The 19,777-nt window shown below is 46.6% G+C and overlaps 1 protein-coding gene across 3 annotated transcripts in view; it reads left to right on the top strand.

Annotated features, from left to right (window-relative positions):
- Nucleotides 1-19,777, top strand: part of RGS9 (regulator of G protein signaling 9) — a 64,399-nt gene that overhangs the window by 22,992 nt on the left and 21,630 nt on the right. Inside the window, exons 9-13 of one of the 3 annotated variants that reach the window (XM_087441476.1) lie at nt 6,859-6,921; nt 10,514-10,561; nt 15,133-15,162; nt 15,910-15,971; nt 17,939-18,052. In XM_087441476.1, coding sequence (XP_087297602.1) covers nt 6,859-6,921; nt 10,514-10,561; nt 15,133-15,162; nt 15,910-15,971; nt 17,939-18,052 — 317 coding nt within the window. Of the gene's footprint in view, nt 1-6,858; nt 6,931-10,513; nt 10,562-15,132; nt 15,163-15,909; nt 15,972-17,938; nt 18,053-19,777 lie in introns of all 3 variants that reach the window. The other 2 variants (XM_004432685.3, XM_014789190.2) reach the window with 2 other exon arrangements.

The raw sequence follows: 19,777 nt of genomic DNA, 5'->3' as shown, positions 1-19,777 counted from the left end.
TAGAGAGACAAGCTGTACGGAGTGATGTAACTTGTCACGGCTCGTCATTGGGAAATGATGGCCTCATTCTCCAGCATAGAGAAGCAGGCTGTAACCCTCCCTCCACCGTGGTTAACTCTGCTGCCTCAGTTTCCTCCTGGGTCAGACCCCTGTGCTGCCTACGGATCATGGGAGGTGGGAGATGTGAAAGGGATTCTGGAAAGTGAAGAGTTCAAAACAAATATTCTTCCTCCTCCTCCTTTAGTTTCCTTGCCTGCCAGGTAACCGAATTCTCAGAACCAGAGAGTGAACTGGGTCAGTTATGGTGCCAAAGCTTATGGATTTTTGAACTGCAAACCCATTAGATTTTGGCCATTTTGCTTATTTTCTTTCTACGTTCAAAACAGATTCCTGGGGCCAGCCCCATGGCACAGTAGTTAAGTTTGGCACATTCTGCTTTGGTGGCCCGGGTTCGCAGACCTACACCACTCATCAGCCATGCTGTGGCGGCAACCCCTGTATAAAGTGGAGGAAGATTGACACAGATGTTAGCTCAGGGCTAATCTTCCTCAAGCGAAAAAAAGGAGGAAGACTGGCAACAGATGATAGCTCAGGGCTAATCTTCCTCAGCAAAAAAACCCCAAAAAACAAAACAGATTCTTGTAAGGAGTCATCTGTGGGGGCATTGGTTTGGATGACTTCTTGCCAAAGTTAAGGTCCTAAGGTTGATCCCCAAGAAGCTTGTTTGGTTTTGTTTTGTTTTAGCGCTCCTTGTCTAGGTAGGCCAGTTAGCCAATGCTCGACACGGGTCCCTGGGGGCTGGGTGACAGAGTGGATCACTGAGCCCAGGGTCCTGGAGAAACGGAACCAAGCACACGTCTCCCTGTTGGTAGCTCAGGAGTGAGATATTTGTACGAGAAGGGAACTGTACATTGTTTGGCCTGCATTTGGGCATCTGTTCCTAAAGGGGGAGCCTTGGTGAGGATAAGGGCAAATGGCAGATAAGCCACTCATTTGGCAAGATGCCCTGGTGCCCAGTGGCACTGATGACTGAGGGAATCCTGCTCCTCACAGGGTGGAGAATGGCTTCCATATGACCTGCAGAGACCCCGGGGTGTGAGAATGCCAATTTGAGTGCGTTCCTTGCAAAGTGACATAGACTGGCTGTGCACACGATCTGCCCCGGGTCCCTGTCCTCTTCTCTGTCCATGCAACTGGGAGGCCTATAGGGCACAAAATGAGAAACAGATTATCTGAGTTCTCCCCAGTTCTCCTGGGGTAAGCTCTCAGCTCTCACACCAGGCAAATGGCTGAGTGGCTCTTCGTGATATGATATAGAAGTACATAAACATGACAACATGTCTCTGTGACCACTACTTCCACCGTCACCACCCCCTTCACCGCCTCCACCTCCCCCACCTACCCCACTTTTTCCACCTCCATCACCTTCATCACCACCATCACCATCAATGTCATTGTCATCGTCATCATCGTCATCATAATGTCTTCGTGCATTTAAGGCCTTTTTGTAACCTCCTTGGTCATTAGAGCATTGCATGAGTCACTGCTGCTCTAACAAACGTGATGCCAGGGTTCAGATGTGCCTGGTGCCTCTTCGATAGCAGAGTGAGGCTTTGATGTATCCGGAGCAGTTGTAAAACTCCTTGGACACAAAACTGCTCTTCACATCCACTCTCTCCCACTGCAGCTCCCTAAGTCAAAACTGGACCAGTGAGTCAAAGATGAGGCCAGAGTGCCTCCAGATCCTGCTCTTCTGGACTTTCTTAAAACACTCAGCCTCTTGGACGCCTGAGAGGTTAGGGTTAGGAACGTGTTCCGTTTGAAGAGTGTCCTGTTTGAAGTCTGTCTCAGCCTAGAAATTGAGCAATCTGACTGACAAACCGAGGAAGCCCAGGAGCTTAGGGACTGTCAGACTGTCTCCAGGAGACCCAAACAAACTGTCAGTCAGTTCAGTGGGAAAAAAGCCAGCCAGGCAGACAGAGCATTTGGCTCTGTGGAGTGTGGAGCAGTCAATATGTGGACTGACTGTAACCAACTGTTGTGTGGGACACAGCTTGCAGCTACTGAACTGATTCATTCCCCTGTTCATTTGACTGTCCATTAATCCACGAAACCTTCATGGGGCCCCGAATCTGTGCCAGCTCAGAGTTAGGTGCTGGGTGTAAAATAACAGCTAACAGTCATTGAGCACCTACTGTGTGCCTGTGTTAAGCTCTTGGCATGGATGATCCCATTTACCTGCTGATGCTGTGAAGTAGGGAGTATCATCATCCCCATTATTCAGACGGGGAGATCAAGGCTCAGAGAGGTTCAGTAGCTTGCCCAGCGCTGGGATGTGAATCTGCATTTGTCTGGCATGCTGCTGCTGTGGAAGGTGCATCCACGTGTGGTCCGCTCTCCTAGCTCAAGGAGCTCAAATTTCAAATTGCCATAGTAGATGAGCAGCACTCTCGCAGACATAAGACCTAAGTGCTGAGGACATGCAGCGAGGGGTGATTGATTAAGAGAGGGGGACGGATGTCGTGCCAGGTGTTGTATCAGGGATATCATCACAGGCAGAGGCCAAGGTCAGATGTGGGTGGTGGTGGCTGAGGGATGTGACCCCAACCCCCATTCTGAGCCCAAATGCCACGTATCGCTCAGCATCCTGTAAGGAAGGAAAGTGATGGTCCTCTCCCAGGTTTTACCCAAATGGAACAAAGTACAGATCTGAGCGGGATACAAACAATAGTTAATTGTGTAAATAAACAGAGGGAGAAACAGTTCCTTTAGAAAAGTCATTTTGGGGCCTTCTGTGCATCTTTGCTGCACCATCTGTGACTTCTGTGTCTCCCGAAGACATGGTCCACTGACATGTGGACCATGGATATGTGGAGGATATGGTCCAGGGACAGAGGCTGCCTTTGGCAGTGTGCACTCTAAATCAAGTGGTCACTTGTCTGAATATCAAGATAAGTGGCCTTTGTTTCAACCACAAACACAGACACTCACCAGAGAAGGAGATGTCTGCCTTCCATTTCCTGTTGAGGTTGGACTAAATGTCCAATGATGGAGAATGGTGAAATAAATTAAGATATATCCACAAGATGGAACACTGTGAAGCTATTAAAATAATATTTTCAAAGGCCATTTATTGACCTAGGCAAATGGTCTGACATATAATGTTACATCAGAAAAACAGGATGGAAAACTCCATATACTCTGATCCAAATTACAAAAAATTTGACGTGTATTTGGTGAATGCCCACTCTGTGCCAGAAGATGACTAGGCAATGGGAGTATTTGAATTGTGAGCTGGGACAGACGCGGCCCATGCCCTCAAGGAGCTTACAGTCTGGTGGAGAGACAAAGACTAAAGCTATTGCACAGATGAGTGTGTACTGTACAGAACGCCAGGACAGCTCGTGAGAGCTGGGGGTCCTGCGTCAGACTGGGGGTCTGGGAACACCTCTCCGTGGAAGTGACATTCAAGCCACCATCTGCTTGGAGCCAACTTCTCCAGCCTTTGAATCGAAACTCGTCTTCCCGTTTCAGCCTCATCTCTCTCTCTTTCTCCTGTTTTATTTTGTTTATAAAACGATTTGGTATTTACTATTTGTTTTCTGTCCCATGCACCAAAATGGTCTGAACTGATATGTTAGGGAAGAGCATGATGATGAGAGAAAGAAAGGAGAACAAGAGAAGGGACGGGAGGGACACGGTAGAGTGTCCCCAAGAAGTGTACATTGGCTCTGCCCGGCCCTGCTCTGAATGCTGCTTCTGGGAATGTGGCCTCCTCGTGGAGCAGCTGTTGGGGGTACAGAGGTCCTTTTCTAATCTGAATTATGAGGCATTTAGCAAATTGCCTCTTTGGCTTGTGCCCAAGGGATGTTGTCAGGGCGTCACACCCTTGTATTCACAGTTCCTTCAGTTGAAGGGGAAGGCCTGGTCGTCCCTGGAGGGCTTCCTGCACATGGCACTGGGGCTGAATGCATCTGCATGCCTCCTTATCTGCTGGCAGCCCGCCGCAGGGACGCTGATTGCCCTGTTTTCTGTGCACTGACTGTCAGTTCTGGGTTATCTTCATTCCAGCATCCTCTTGAGTGCCAGAAACTGCAGCAGCAGCAGCTCTGGTGACCATCTGGGCACAAAGACTTTATGTACCTGATGAATGAGTGAATGAATGAATGGAGCCTGGAAGTTTCCCAAACCAGCAGACAGAAAGACAGCCCCCTGGGAAGTTTTGAAGGTAGGGCACTGAGATAGGACCACAGTTTGATCCAGAACAGCTGAGACTTACAGAGATGCCAAGAGGCTGCAGGAGCCCAGGCAGCGGGACAGCCAAAGGAGCGCGCCTGGATGTTCTGTAGAGCTGAGGAAAGCCACGAGGGGCTGGCACCAGACAGACTGGCAGAATAGTAAAGCCCATTGGGTGGCTACAGCTCTGCGAGTCCAAGGCTGTCTGGTCTGGGCAGCTGAGGGCAGCCCTGTGCCGATTACGGTTATGCAGGTGTACTGTTGAGCACCAGGGCAGCCGAATTTATTTCAGAGCTGGTTCAAGTTCAAAGGAAAGAGTTGGAGAACTAATTCAAGACTCGAGCAGACAATCGCACTGAGGATGCTGAGGCAGTGAGCGCCTGTGGAACAGCAGCCAGCCGGGGGTTATAAGGGCACCATGGGCATGGGCTGTGTGTGTGAGTGTGTCAGTGTGTGCACGTATGTATGTGAGAGTGTGTATGTGTGAGACTTGTGAGGGTGCCAATGTGTGAGCATGTGTGCCTGTGTGTGAGAGTGAGTGCATGCTTTTATGAGTGTGAACATGAGTGTGAGTTGTGTGAGGGTGCATGCATGTAAGTCTTTGAGAGTGTGTGAGACAGTGTGTGTGTGTAAGTATGACTGCATGTGAGCGAATGTAGAGTGTGAGAGTGTGTAAGTGTGAGTTGTATGAGCGTATATAAGTGCATGTGAGTGTGTATGTGTGTGTGACTGCATGCTTTTATGAGTGTGAACATGTGAGTGTGAGTTGTGTGAGAGTGCATGCATGTGAGTGAGTCTGAGAGTATGTGAGATGGTGTGTGTGTGTGTAAGTGTGACTGCATGTGAGAGTGAATGTAGAGTGTAAGTGTGAGTTGTAAGTATGAGAGTATAAAAGTGCGTGTGAGTGAGTGTGTATGTGTGTGTGAGGTCTGTCTTCAGTTACCCTGGAGGACTTTCTTTGTACCAGATGGAGGGGCAATTCCTAGAATCCGCGTTAGGCAAAGGCACTGATTCTGATGACCCCGCCCCCCACCCCCATGCTGGGTTAGATCCCATTGAGGGCTTGCTTCGACTCCTCATTGTCCCTTCATAGCACTTGTCACAACTGTAACTTGTTGTTTGTGTGATTAATTCCTGAGTGGCTGCCTTCTCCAAAAAAGCGGAAGTCCCTTGAGATGCCTGCTGGAGAGGCCTCGAGGCTGAGGTCTCTGTCACATTCACCAGGGCTGAGCACTAAGTCAGCCATAAATATGTGTTGATTGAGGTCCACATGTAACAACAGGGTGAGGATAGCGCTCTCTTTCCCTGTCCTCCTGTAGACCCAATTTTCTGTTTTTTTCTTTTTTCTCTTCTTTGCCTGGGCTGTATGCCCAGTATTTGCCCCTATGGTAGCCCACTAAGCTAAGTTGCCAGATTTAGCGAATAAAATAGAGCATGCTACGTTAAATATGAATTTCAGATAAACAGCAAATGATTTGTGTCCCAATATTTTTATACGTGTTGTATATTTATATGAAAAAACATATGGAATATATTTTTATATGAAATTGTATATCAAAATGATTTGTTGTTTCTCTGAAATTCAGACTTAGCTGGGTGTCATTCATTTTATTTGGCAACCCTGCCTCTGAGCTAAAAATGTGCCTGATCACGTTGACGAGGCTGAATCTGTTGGGGAGAAAGCCCAGTTGCTTCCTGCCTCTGCTGCAGTGTAGTCAGTCTGGTTTATGACATGTGTTGAGCACTTGATGAGTACCTGGCACCCAACTAACAGAGAGGGAAGTGAAAGACCCAAATTGCTGGCCTCAAGGAATTGAGAGAGACAAAGCAAGACTGGCTGGAGAGTTGACTGCCCGATGGAGAAGGGAGCTGACAAAGACTGAGGCCCAGGTTTGAGCCAAGCCTTTACATACATGATCTTAGGATGAATACAAGCCCTTGCTCAGTAATAGCTACCCTCTGTTGAGAGCTTCATAGCCTATCTTGTTAAATCCTCACAAGAACCTGACAGGTAGGAAGGATCGTCTCCATTTCTCAGAAGGGGTAGAGAGTGCAGAGAGGAGAAGTAGTTTCCAAGATCTTCCTCATAGCTAGGAACTGGCAGAACCAGGATTAGAACCCAGAGGTGCTTGACTGAAGCCTGGACTCTCTAAAGCACTGCACTGTAGGGTGGGGAAGAGCACTGTGGGAGGAGTTAGGAGTCCCATGTGCTAATCCCAGTGAACTCTTATTGAGTTTGAGTGTCATCCATCCATCCATCCATCCATCCATCCATCCATCCATCAATCCATGCATGCACCTATCCACCCAAACACCCATCCACCCACTCACCCACCCAAACACTCATCCATCCACCCACCCATCCATCCATCCATCCATCCATCCATCCATCCATCCATCCATCCATCCGTCCCACTGTGTTAAGTTCTGGGGATGCCATGGTGGCAAAAGAGCCCCATGAAGCTCACCAGCTCACCCAGAGGGTCTTACATACCCTTGTAGCTCCCTGTGGGCTAGGCCACAGCTTAGTCTCACAGTTGGCAGCTTAGCCAAGACCCAGAGTTAATCAGAAACTGGAGACTCTCCCAGTAGTGGTCCTTATGTTGTTTTTATTCCATTCAGCCAGGAATGAACAATGTGCTGGACTATGGCCTGGACCGAGTGACCAATCCGAATGAAGTTCAGGTAAACCAGGTAAGTCCCTGCTGCATACTTTGGGGAGGGGCTAGGTCAAGTTCTTAGGCTGGGAAGGTGTCCACATGTCTATTATCTATTTGTGTCTGTTAGCACAATGGTATCTCCTCTTTGAGACTACCAAAGAGAGGGCAACTTTGGGCTCTGTGATGTCAGTGTCGGGGAGTGGGGAGGCCATGGCAAGGGTCTTGGGTAGAGAGAATGTAGAGTGCAGGTCATAGAAAATGGGATCTAGATAGTTTCCAGACTTTTCTGAGTCACTCACCCCTTTGAAAATCTGATGAAAGTTATGAACCATTCCACCCAAAGATGCACAGACAGACGTTTTGCACACAATTTCAGCCAGTTCCCTGACCCTCACAAGACTATAGTCTCCAGGCTCAAAATCCTTGAATCAACTTTGGGTTTCAACCTTAACCCACATGACAGGAACTGGAAGGCCACCCTTTCGTTTGCATCTTAGTGAGGTGGGATCTTTGCAAAGATTCTCCTATGCTTTTTGTTTTAAAAGGACACTTTTCCCAAATAGGCTACCATTTATGATGGATGGCAAATTTCCTGTGATGGCTTTTTATTTAAAGAAATGCAGTTCATAGCTGTGGAAACAGTGAGCATCCAGGTTAGGGTTTCTCAACCATGGCACTATTATTTGGGCCAAGTGATTCTTTGGGAGGCTGTCTTGTGCACTATAGGTTGTTTAGCAGCATCCTTGGCCTCTACGCACTAGATGCCAGGTATCTCCATGCCTTTCCCTGCCTGTCAGGACCTTCCCAGTCCTGACCATCAAAAATGTCTTCAGACGTTGAATGTGCCGTCGGGGGGCAAAATTGCCCTGGTTGAGAACCACTGATCCAGGTAACTAGCCTGGAAACCATTTACATTAGTCTTAGATGGTTTCATTGCTTTCTGTCTGGCATTGTCTTTGGGCAGCAAGGGGTCAGGGATCTCGTTAGCTTAGTGTGTCATCTCTCAGCTTTGGCAGTACCTTAGGCCTGGGTGGGAGCTGGGAGGGATATACCGGGAATGAGGAAGAAGGAAGCTGAAGGGGAAGGAGGAAGGAGCAGGAAAAAGGTGGTGAGGCAGCTCTGAGACAATGTGTACTTTTGTCCACTGAGACCTGGAACTCAAGATGGCTATGGGAACCCCCCACCAGTGCGTGAGACAGAGGCCCAAGTTTAGGGATGGAGGCCATGTGGAGAGAGACGGCGAGTCCCCAGAGGGCGTCACCCCGGGGAATCACTAGGTCCCTTGTCCACAACTCAGAATGACCCTTCCTTTGATATGCATGTGGCACTGTCAGCCTTTAGCGGCCTTTTCTACTTCCCCTCGTCAGATGACAGATAATTGCTGAGGCCTTGTCTGCTTGGTTGCCATGGAAACAGAATCATCAAGGAAAATACTGAACCCCGGGTGGAAGATTTGCTTTTTCTATGGATAACAGGCAGCTCTGGCAACCTCTCTGGTGTGGAGGAGGGGAGGGTAGAGGTGGAAAGAACATCGGTCACTCTGACCACAGCCAGCCAGGATGTCGCTCGTGTGTGTGTGTGTGTGTGTGTGTGTGTGTGTGTGTGTGTGTGTGTGTATGTGTCTTAGTAAACGGAGGGGGGACCTTTAACTTCAGCTCTGGGAGGACAGCTGAGGAGCCCAGCTGCTCCTTCCTTGGTGCTACTTTGGGGTAGCTTCCAAGGAGTGTGGCCAGAGGCCCCCTCACAGAGAAAGCATCTCAGGCTCACCGGCCGTCAGGCTAGGAGGAGAACGTGCCTTCGGCTTTCAAGTCCATTTCTTGCCAGATGCTGGCAGTGCTCTCGGCCCAGTCAGAGCGCATGAGACCGAGGGCCGTCTCCCCCGTGATGACGGGTGATGTTGGACATGGGGTGTGCTTCCTCTCTGTTGACCATTATCTTCTCTGTCTCTCTCTCTTCCGCAGCTCTCTTTCTCCTGTCTGCACTCTGGCTGCTGTGGAGCATTGAGAAGAATAAAGAACCGTAATTCTCATGCAGGGGCTCCCCCCAACCCTCCCCTCGGCCAGCCTCAGCTGGTGTGTCAGATCCAGCTGTTAGGGAAATGGAGGCTGGGTGTTTTATCTGTCTGCAGCATTTCCCACAGTTCGACTAAGGGTCCCCTGTTTTTCCATGAGGGGAGAGGAGAGGGTTGCGAGAACGTGAGGTGTCTCCATGAGGCCCTGGGAGTGCAAAGGTTTCAGATTTTTGTCTCCTTTCAGAGAAGAGCTCACAGTGCTGGTTTGAAGAGAGAGGCTATTTCTGAGACTTACTAAATTCTTGAAAAGATATCTGTTTTCCTTAAATGAAGGCAAATAACCCCAAAGAAATAAATACCATCAAGTGTGAGAAAAGAGGCTGTTATGTTGGCAGATTTCTAGAGCCCTGGGTGACCCACTTCCTCAGGCTGATGGCTGCTGGTCGGTGTGGCTGCCCAGCCCTGGGAGGAACCGACCAGGGGCCAGGGGTCACACCCAGAGAGCGTGTCCTCTCTCAGTTCCCATTCCTTGAGGCATATGGGCGTGCCAAGTATGCAAACCGCCACCTTCCCTTTATTTCAGAGAGAGTCTGGCCCTGCAGTGAGGAGACTGAGTGGTGGCGGGGCTCTAGCCTGGCTGTGGGCAGTGGTGTGCCCCGGGCTGCCCCTTCTTCCCTCAACCCCGACAGGGTTACCATGGTCATTTTGTGATGAGGGTCAGTGGGGTGTGCTGAAGAGAGCTTTGACATCGGAATGAATCCCGGCTCTGCCACTCCCTGGCTGTGTGATCTTGGACAAGATCTTGACCCATTCAAAGCCTCAGGTTCCTCATCTATAAAATGGGCATCGCCGTAGTTCCTTCCTTGGAGGATTAATTGAAATCATGTATGCGAAGTGTCTAGAATGGTATCCAATATGTACAGATGCTCTACAAATAGTAGCTATCATTGTTGTTATCACTGTCACCATGCTGAGAGAGAGAGAATAGACCCTAGACCCCAGACCCCATTTTCGAGGGCTGTTCCTAGCCAGTCTCCTCTTCTGTTCTTACACTTTCTCATACTTCTGCCCTGTTTGGAGGGGGAGGGAGGAAGATACACACCAACTCCAGCCTCCCTGCCTCATCCAAACAGCTGCTGAGAACGGCAGTTTACACAGTTTTGGGTAAAAGACAGGAATGTGGCTTCACCGTATCAAATACCCTGCTCTGCACAGTCCTCAGCCTGGAGCCATCAGTGAGAGAAAGCCCCCCATACACTCTCACCAACAGGGGACAAACAGCTTTCTTCTTGTGGCTCTTGTGTGACTGGCGCTGGCTAGGAAGGGACGACTCTAATGGCTGACTATTTGCTGACCGCTCTGTATGTGCCAGGCGCGGGGCTAAGAGCTTGACACCCGTCACAGCCCAGTTAAGACTCACCTCACGAGGTAACGAGTATCACTAGCATCTCTATTTCACAGATGAAGAGACGGGCTGGGAGAGTAGAACCTCCTCCAGGACACACGGCTCGAACTGGCGAAGCAGCATTTGAACCTCAGCTGGTGGGCACCCGAGCCCACTCCATATCCTGCCTGATGTGTTCTGTGTCCATTATGTGGCTTCTAGAAGCTTTGCTGGATTTCATTAAATGCTTACAGCAGCTTGGTAAGAGAGGTAGTGTCAGTTCCATATGTCATGTAACGAAACAGGAACAGAGAAATTGAGCCCAATTTGCCCAAGCTGGCCCAGCCGGGATTCACATGTAGGCCTTCCTAGTTCTACAGTTCTTGCTCTTCCTTGATATCACTCTTATCCTCCTCCCCCCTTGCCCCGAACCATGCCCTTGGGTCCTGCACCCAGGGCCAGTTTCTTGGGCAGGTGACCTGTTCACTGGCCCAGGGCTCCACACTCAGCAGGGCCCCACACTTGTTTTCATGTTCCCCTGTCACTGTCTTAAAATTCTTAGTACTTTTTTTTCCACTTTGCACTGGGCCTGCAAATTGTGTGGTCCGTCCTGCCTCCACCTGATTGGGAAGGACGTGGGAGGACAGATGCTCACTTCAGATGGTCACAACCTGGAATTTTCGTCTCCTTGGCCAGCTCGCTGCCTCCCTTCTCTTTTCCTGTCTGCCTTGCGTTAACCCCTTTAGTTCCCGGATTTCCAGGTTTCTGACGTTTGACCCTCTCTCTGCTCTCAGCGCCCCTGTGTTGCCGGATTCCTCATCTTGCATTTCACTCTGGCTTGCCCACCCTCACCTCTGTTTCTGCACGATTCCTGCCTGGCTGCCTGATCCCAGGGTCCTCACTTAACCCTCCTCTGCGCTCCTGCACTCCTGTCTGCAGTGGCCCTAGAGCATGGCCCTGACCCCTCCTGCCCTGTGACAATTGTTTGCAGCCTGCATCTGGGTTTCCGGGTCAACAAGCTGCCCCAGAGCTGTGTAAATAAGCTTTAGATGTGTCCCTATTTGGGCAACTCTGCAAGCGAAAAATAATAAGCTAGAATTCCAAGAATGCAGAGCATTTGAAGATTCCTTAGGCAGAGTATCTTACTTTAGCAAAGTGTGTCACTCAGATGAGGAATAAAGAAGTGACTTCACTCCAGGAGGGCCAGCTGTTGAGAAAGCAGCGGATTTGTGCATGAATTCCAGGGTGAAAAAATGTGTTTCTTATTTTATCATGAGGTAGTTTTCTTTGAATTGCTTAGAAATGTGCATGCACGTGCGTGTATTTTTTAATTACTTCACTTTATTTTAAATTAATATTTCTTATGGCCTTGAGCTAAATAATAATAAGATTGATAGGTTTATGAGATTTGGCAAATAAAAACACAGGATGTCCAATTAAATTTGAATTTCAGTATACTGCAAGTAACTTTTTTTAGTGTAAATATGTCCCAAATATTACATGGGCATCCTGTATTTTATCTTGTAATTAGGGCTAAAACTGTAGCATTCATATTCTCAGCAGCAGTATATGAACCCTAATCAATGCCACTGTATGTTGAGTCTCTGCTGTGTGCCAGTCACCTATGTCTATTATCTCATTTAATCCCTTTTTTTTCTATCTCCTTTTATGAATGAGGAAACAGAGGCTTTGAAATGCTAAATAACTCATCCAAAGTCAGGTAGCCAATAAGTGAAAGAACCAGGATTTTGACCTTGGTCTGATCCTAAAGCTGTACCCTTTCCTAAGCCTTTCCCACCCCTCCATCAAATTCTCTCCATCTTTTAGAAGAGTCCAGAACCCTCTCCCCCACAGCTCTAATACACCCCTAAAAGGACAGGGATCCTTGCTTGTCAATCTAGAGGAAGCTGATCCCATGGAAAGCTATTTTTAAAGCTAGAAATAGATGCTAAAATCCATGTGGACAATCCAAGATGGAGATGGAGAAGCCTCAGATTCAGCCAAATCTGCTGTAGTTGTCGGATGATTCTGGGAATCAGACAACCAACAGCAAACCATACCACCAAGGCAGAGTCCGAAAAGAGGAATAAAATCAAGTGAAGTGAATAAAAATATCAAAAATTTTAAAACCCTGAAGACTGAGATAATGGCCCTAGAAGCAAATATATTAGGCCAAAGTCAGATCGTGCTAAGTAGACTAGAAATGAGTGTGTGTGTGACTGACTTACAGGGCCGGCTCCCCGTGAAGTCCAGAGAACATCAAAGCAGACTGAGAATCTGGCTCATTTTATCTGTGTTCGTCCACTCAGGAGCCCATGGTCACAGCACAATGGCCAACAGGAAGCTTTATCCTGCGTCCTGGGCATTTTGAAGGAGGGTATTTATGATGCTGGCTCTGAGCCTAGTGCAATTGCGGTCTTTACCTTCATTAGTGTTTTTTTCCCAGCTTTATTGAGAGATCATTGACGTATAACATATGTAAGTTTAAGGTGTACAATGTGATGATTAGATACATATATATATTGCAAAATGATTACCACAATAAGGTTAGTTAACACTTCTATCGCCTCACATAATTAGGATTTTTTATGTGTGTGTGTGGTGATAACATTTAAGATCTACTCTCTTAATAAGTTTCAAGTATACAATACAGTATTGCTAATTATAGTCACCATGCTGTGCATTAGATTCCCAGATCTGATTTATCTTATAGCTGGGAGTTTGTTTTACCATCATTAGTGTTAATTAAAGAGTGTTTCCGGTGTTTGGGTTTCATTTGTGATTGGGCCTCCAGCTCTCCTTTGGTTTTAATTTTAAATTAAATGGTTGGACAGAGTCATTCCATTCTGTAGCGTACTCAGCTTCAGGGCAAGGAAGGAGTTGGTGATGAGAGCAGGCTATTTTCTGTTTCTCATGGGTCCTTCCTCAGCTTTGTAAAGGGCAGATCTAGGTTTGAATCTTGGCTCAGCCAATTACCAACCAGGAGATGTTGAGAAAATTGCCCGTCACTTCACAGGACCCCGTTTCCTCGACTAAAAATCAGAATAATAAAACCTTCCTCCCTTAAATTTGTAAGGTTCAAAAAGGGGTCAATTTGCTTTGCATTAATTACTAAGTGGTCATTATTATGAAGAAGTCCAGCTTCCGCTTTGAGTAGAGGGCATAGAGCAGTAGATGCTATTCTGAATAATGTACTTCCCCATGACTCTAGCAGAAGACTCTGACTATGTTAGATTTGAATGCAAATCCACTCTGACCCCAGGGTCCTTTTCCGCCTGAAATTGTGTCTTCTAAAACAGTGTCTTAGGGTGGGAGAGAATGGGAACAAATAATCAGTGTGGTTGCCAAAATATTTGAATCATTTGGGGAGTGTTTTCAACTTTTTAAGTGGAAAAGTATTCTATTAAGTTTAGACTACATCTCCATTTTCCTAGACCTCTGAGTGCATGGCAAATGCCTTTTTTTTTAAATATTTATTGAGCATCTACTCTGTACCACGCATCATGCTAGGGAAGATAGACGTAATAGCCCTGCCTAGTGGGTCATATGTGTATTAAGCAAAGAGTCACACAAACAAATGTATAATTAGAATTGTAATAAGTGCTATGAACGAGGAAGTCAGGGTGTGTGCGAGTCCAAAACAGAGACCTGGCTGAGCTTAACGTTTCTGAGATAACTCTCCCTGCTCCTCCACCCAGGAAAAAGGATTTTCTGTGAAGAGCGATTGTATAAAAGCAATCTAATGAAGGAGAATGAAAGCCAGCATGGATTAGGAAGGAGAGACGAGTGTGAGACATTTCGGATTGGACGTTCCTTCATTCCTGGTCGATGGACTCTGGGCCAGTACTTATTTTGCTAACTGGCTAAGGGAAATAGCATTTTCCTTGGACTTCTAACTCTATTCCAAGTGAAGACTTGGTAGTGTTAAGCAGCAAGGATATTAGCAGCCAGGAATTAAGATGATCAACTTAAAGTATAAGAGTCGGCACCAAGCAGCCCCTGGACACAACCAAACCTAGGAAAACTGGGACTAGAATCAGCAACTGTGCCAACCTCCAAGAGTTGCATGGGGCAGAAGAGTGACACCAAGGGAGCATATCAGATTGTAGAAGATTTTAGTAGGAGATGGGTCTGAATGATTTCCAGGAGCTTCTAAGAGCCTAAACATGGAGCCCCTCTTGGAGCCATCCTTTCTCTGCTGTAACTCAGCAAGTCCAGAGAGAGGGTGCTCTGTAGCTCATCCCCAGCATGAACTTGCTTTCGTGAGAGGATGAGCCCCATATGATCTTCCACATTACAGCTCAACTCTGGGACTCAGCTTTCAGTGGATACTGGTCTCAAGTCTTTTAATTATGTGCTTGATTTTGGGCAGTGTGGCTTTTTTTCCCAACTTGTGGTATGGGTCAGGTTGTTATGAATACTGAGGAATGAATCTCACCATTCATTCAGAGCTCTCTCCTGTGAGAAAAGGAGCAAACACTCCAGCTCCATGCTAGTTTCCCCATCTTCATCTCTCAGTCCGTATAAGATGGTTCTGTAGGCACAATGGTAGATTGGGATCAATCCCAAACCTAGTCTTTAACACATCTTGGCTTTTAGGAGAACAGTGTAAAGTTGTGGTGGTGAATCATAGCCCTTCCCTCACCAAGGCTCTTAGTTGATCTGATTCTCCAGTGGTTGTGTAGAATAGAGTGGAGGTGGTGGTGATGGGGAAATTCTATCTTTTAAATGAGAAAAGATGGACAGTTTTATGGGGAAGGATTTTTATTTTTCAAATGGGTATTTGAACTGTAATGATTTAAAGACATCTGTTTAATGCCTTTTGCTTCTTTGTTTTACAGAAACAAACAATCACTGCGGTCAAAAAAGAGGTAATCAGTCCCCCAGTTCCAGGGAAATTTGATTTTAAATTGGCTAACAAATTATATGTGCTTTGGCTTTATGCTCTGCACTCAGAATGAAATGAAAACCATGTGTAATGTTCAAACAATTGTTTCCAAATTAATGGACAGCACGAATGACAAAGCATCTTTTGTAAGATCTGAATGGGACTGATGCTGCGAATCAGGATCTGAAACAGTCTCAGGAGGCACAGATCTGAGGGATGTGGGAGCTAGTGCTGCAGTGTCTGCGTCCCCACCCTGGCCCTCCTCCTCTAGTTACAGGGCCATTTAGAATGTGTCCAGGGTGGGGCCTTCCCTGTTTGGCAAATATTGTATCCAGGGCCCTGGAACAGACTGAGCCCGGGGAAGACAGAGCCCTGGGAAGCATTGGCCATTGGGGTTAGACCTGCTTTTGGCAGAGGCATGTGAGGGAAAAGCTAAGCATCTATCCCCATGTCTTTGTTTAATGCTTCTTAAAAAATTTTTTTATCATTTGGTGCCTTTTCTCAGGCTAACACATGATGGGTTAAGGAGGCCCTTTATTTGGAGTTTGGGGTCACTTTCTACAGTGGGCCTGCACCCTGTTGGTACTGAGGTGGCTGGCTTGAGGGAATGGATTGGGGTGCTGTGATGGTTAAATGGCTTCTGGTTCTGGAGGCCTTATGTATGTGTCAGTGTTAGTGACACTCATGGGTGGGGAAGTTGGATATCTTCTAACAACTGTGTCTCTTGCAGATCATGTATTACCAGCAGGCCTTAATGAGGTCCACGGTGAAGTCTTCGGTGTCCCTTGGAGGGTATGTCCCTGATGTGTTGGTCTTGCTAAGGTTTGAACAGTAGGTTGACAAGAGAAGAACTTCTGCTTGAAGGCAAAGTTGAAGGTCATGGCCTGACTTAAGATCCTAAAGGATTCTGAGGGACAAAACCAGTCTCTTGGGGGTTAAGTTCCTAGTTCTTCACTCACCGTGAGTCTCCAGGTCTCATCTTGGGTTAGGCAAAATCAGGGGTGAGTGAGGTTCTGTACAGGTCTGTTGTCTTTCTTGGAATCCACTAACGTATGAATGGGGAAGGTGGGAAGAGTCAAAAGTTCATGGACTAGAGCCTATGGGGATCCGTGATAGCCTGTGTTCCTATCATTACCCACTCAAATTTGTTAGGGATGTGTAGATTATGTTTACTGGTTCAATGTACTGTTAAAATGTCCATCATTAATTTTTGATTTAAAATCCAATTAGGGTAAATTGGAAATTTATGTTTGATTTATTGAACATTCTGGCTACCCTGATCCAGTCCCCCACAAGACATTATTTGGGAGACACAAAAGGGGTTAGTGTCCCCCAAATGTAAGCAGTTATCCTTTTGAAATGTGAAATTCATTTTGGGACCGCCTTATTGACTCTGAGATTTTTCTGCACACATGAAAATGGACTTGGCTGATTCCTGGGGAGGCACAACGTGACAAATCATTTATTCTGACTGTGTGAGACACGGGGAGTGGTACTGATCAAGATGGAAGATGCTGTGATTTGTCCAGTGCCTTTCTTCCAATGCTGTTAGGAATTAGGCTCTTGTAAAAACCTTCTTGTATCTTTTTACATCTTCCCAAATCCCTAGTTTGCAAAAATACTGCCTGCCTGAGATAATGTGCCCGGACCTCACTTGCATTTTTCAACCACTTCTGTCTACTGCTGCTGAGCTGGTCACAGATGAGAGGGCACCGTGCACTCAGCGGGCATCCACTTTGGGTTATAATGATACTCATTTTTCTGTGATAATGTCACAACTGCCTACTCTGATGTTCCAGAAACCCAGCTTCGTGAAACCAAACAGAAAAGATAATGAAGGAGACTCAGAGGCTATTGGATGCTTCTTAGACCCACTTTCCAATTTTTATTTGTCTGAGAGCCTCATTACCCATAATTTTGAAATCATTAGTGTTTGGACCTGTGGGCGAGTTTTTTTTTCCTTCTCTTCCGCTTCTCCACTCTAAGGGTCTGATTGAAGAATAAAAGAGTCTTGGGAGAAATTAAGCCAAGGGGCTTGAGTTCTGCACAGAATGCAAACCCAGCGCTCTGGTTTATCTCTAGGGCATCAAAATCCTGTGGCCGTGGGCAGGCTTCATGGCAGATGCATTATGTGTATACCTTGGATGCAATTCCCCACCTATGGGGTGCAGGCCTGGCGGGGTTTTCCAGACTGCCAGACCACCAGGAAATGTGTTGACTCAGAAGGTCTAACTCAAATAGAAGGAATTAGTTCTTGCCCACCTTTGTGAGTGTGGGATTCATACCTCGATGAGACCACAGGTTTTGAATAGTGGGTCTAGGTTCCCACACCTAGGCCTTATCCTGACAAAGGGTGCAACCCAGTGAGGCAGCAGAATCTCAGCGAGTCCATGGCAACCTCATGCTTCCAAGATGGCGCCGAGACACCTGTTTGAAGACGTGCAAACTGTGTTGGCTTTGAATTTTGAAAATTCATGATAAAATGTGAAGAGGCCATATTTTAATGAAATAGGTACAGAGATACTACAAAGGGACTTGGTTGGGAGACAACATCGCATTTCACAAGTAGAATAGGGACAGATCTTGTCAAATTCCCGCCAATCTCAAGGGCCGTTAGAGCATTTTTCTAAGAAGACAGTAATAAGTATGTAACTAAATCGATAAAGGGAAAGGAGGACAGGCTGGTCAATCAACCTGAGTGTTGATTTAGTCTCTTGGGTGTTGAACTTCTAAGAAATCGTTTTCCATTTGCTTTTCAGGATCGTCAAATACAGTGAGCAGTTTTCATCCAATGATGCCATCATGTCAGGCTGCCTCCCCAGCAATCCTTGGATAACAGATGACACCCAGTTCTGGGATTTAAATGCCAAATTGTATGTATTTGATATATTGGTTTTTTTAATAGCTTTTTGAGTTATAATTAACGTGCCATACAATTCACCCATTTAAAGTATATAATTCAATGGTTTTTACTATATTCATAGTCATGCAACCATCACCACAGTCCATTTTAAAACATTTTCATTACCCAATTAAGAAAGCCCATGCCGTTGAGCTGTCTCCCCCCAATACGCTTCCAGTTCTAGGCAACCACTAAACTACTTTCTGTCTCTATGGATTTGCTGTTCTGGACATCCCATATAAATGGAATCAAACTGGCTTCTTTTGCTTAGTATAATGTTTTCAGGTTCACCCATGCTGTAGCATGTAACAATACTTTGTTCCTTTTTATTGCTGAAGAATATTCCATTGTATGGATAGACCACATTTTGTTTATCCATTCTTCAGTTGATGGACATTTGGGTTGTCTCTGCCTTTTAGCTATTATAAATAATAGTAATTAAGCTGTTATGAACATTCATGTACAGGTTTTTGTATGGACATATGTTTTCATTTCTCTTGGGTGTATACCTGGGAGTGGAATTGCTGGGTCAAATGATAACTGTTTAGCAATATATTGTTTTTGAAAAGAAGATAATCATCTTTATGGCTTTGCATGTTGGTATCTAATTAGAGTCAGGATGAGTTCATGGAGGAAGGGCCCTGAACCTGCCTTGACAATTACACCACTTGCTCCTTGGATCTGTTGGTGAATTTTGAACAGTTATTGCTGCTGACTGGGCCTGCATAAATCTCTTGTTTGGAAGAGGGGCAAAGACAGAAATGCAGAGGGAGAGTCCAAACTAACAAAGGAAGGAAGAAGAGAAGGGCATAGATGTCAAGTCAGAGGGAAAGGTAGAGGAGAGGGAGAGGGGAGAAGGGGCTGGTATGAGGGTATAAGACCACAGCTTAGGTCAATGCCAAGGCCATCACCACCTGAGCCGTGAGGAACATACAGGTAGCACAGATCCAGCCGGGTAAGCAGGGACCCCTTTCACCTGTCCATGTAGCCTGCTGTGGGCAGCTGAGGGGTTACAGAGGGCACTCCTCTGGGCTTTGGGGTCACTTGTCTACTAGTGTCAACTGCAGAGCTGAAGACTCTAGAACCACCTTCTGGGGAGTCTTCCCTCCCTCTCTTGGGGCTCTAGTTATTAGGATGGTTTTCTGGAGCCTATGCCTGTCTCCCAGTGTGTCAGATAAGAGAGGTGAATCTCCTTGTGGACAAGGTTGGGCAGAGTTTGACTCTCCATGGAGAAGGCAGAGCCACCTGGCTGAGAAAAGGGTTTCCCGGGAGGGCTTGGGAAGAAGATGTGGGCAGCTGCTGGATTTTAAATGAAATGGAGAGCATGGTCTAGACACGAGAGGTAGAGATTTGCTGGTGAAAAGAAGAGGGGTGATGTTTTATGTAGGAGCCATGATCAGAGGGGACTCGGTGGATGTCAAATGAATGCCCCATTCAAAACGGGAAGTCTTCTTAATGGTTTAGATTTTAGAGCAATATTAAAATTACCTAGGAAGCTTAAAAAAGCAAGCAAAAACCAATGTCCAGCCCTTACCCCGGAAGCCTCTTATTTGATTGGCCTGGGTTACTCCCTCACCCCCAGCAGTGGTTTTTAAAAGCTCCCATTGATTTTAATGAGCAGCCAGGGTTCACAAGACTGATTTACAGCTTTGGCCCCAGAGTGGGCCCCGGACCAACAGCATCAGCATCCCCAGGG

The sequence above is a fragment of the Ceratotherium simum genome, chromosome 16 (genome assembly GCF_057802395.1).
Source record: "Ceratotherium simum simum isolate JZ-2026a chromosome 16, ASM5780239v1, whole genome shotgun sequence".
NCBI classification, from domain to species: Eukaryota; Metazoa; Chordata; class Mammalia; order Perissodactyla; family Rhinocerotidae; genus Ceratotherium; species Ceratotherium simum.
Note: the sequence above shows the minus strand (reverse complement) of the source record. Positions and strands in the feature narration are given on the sequence as shown.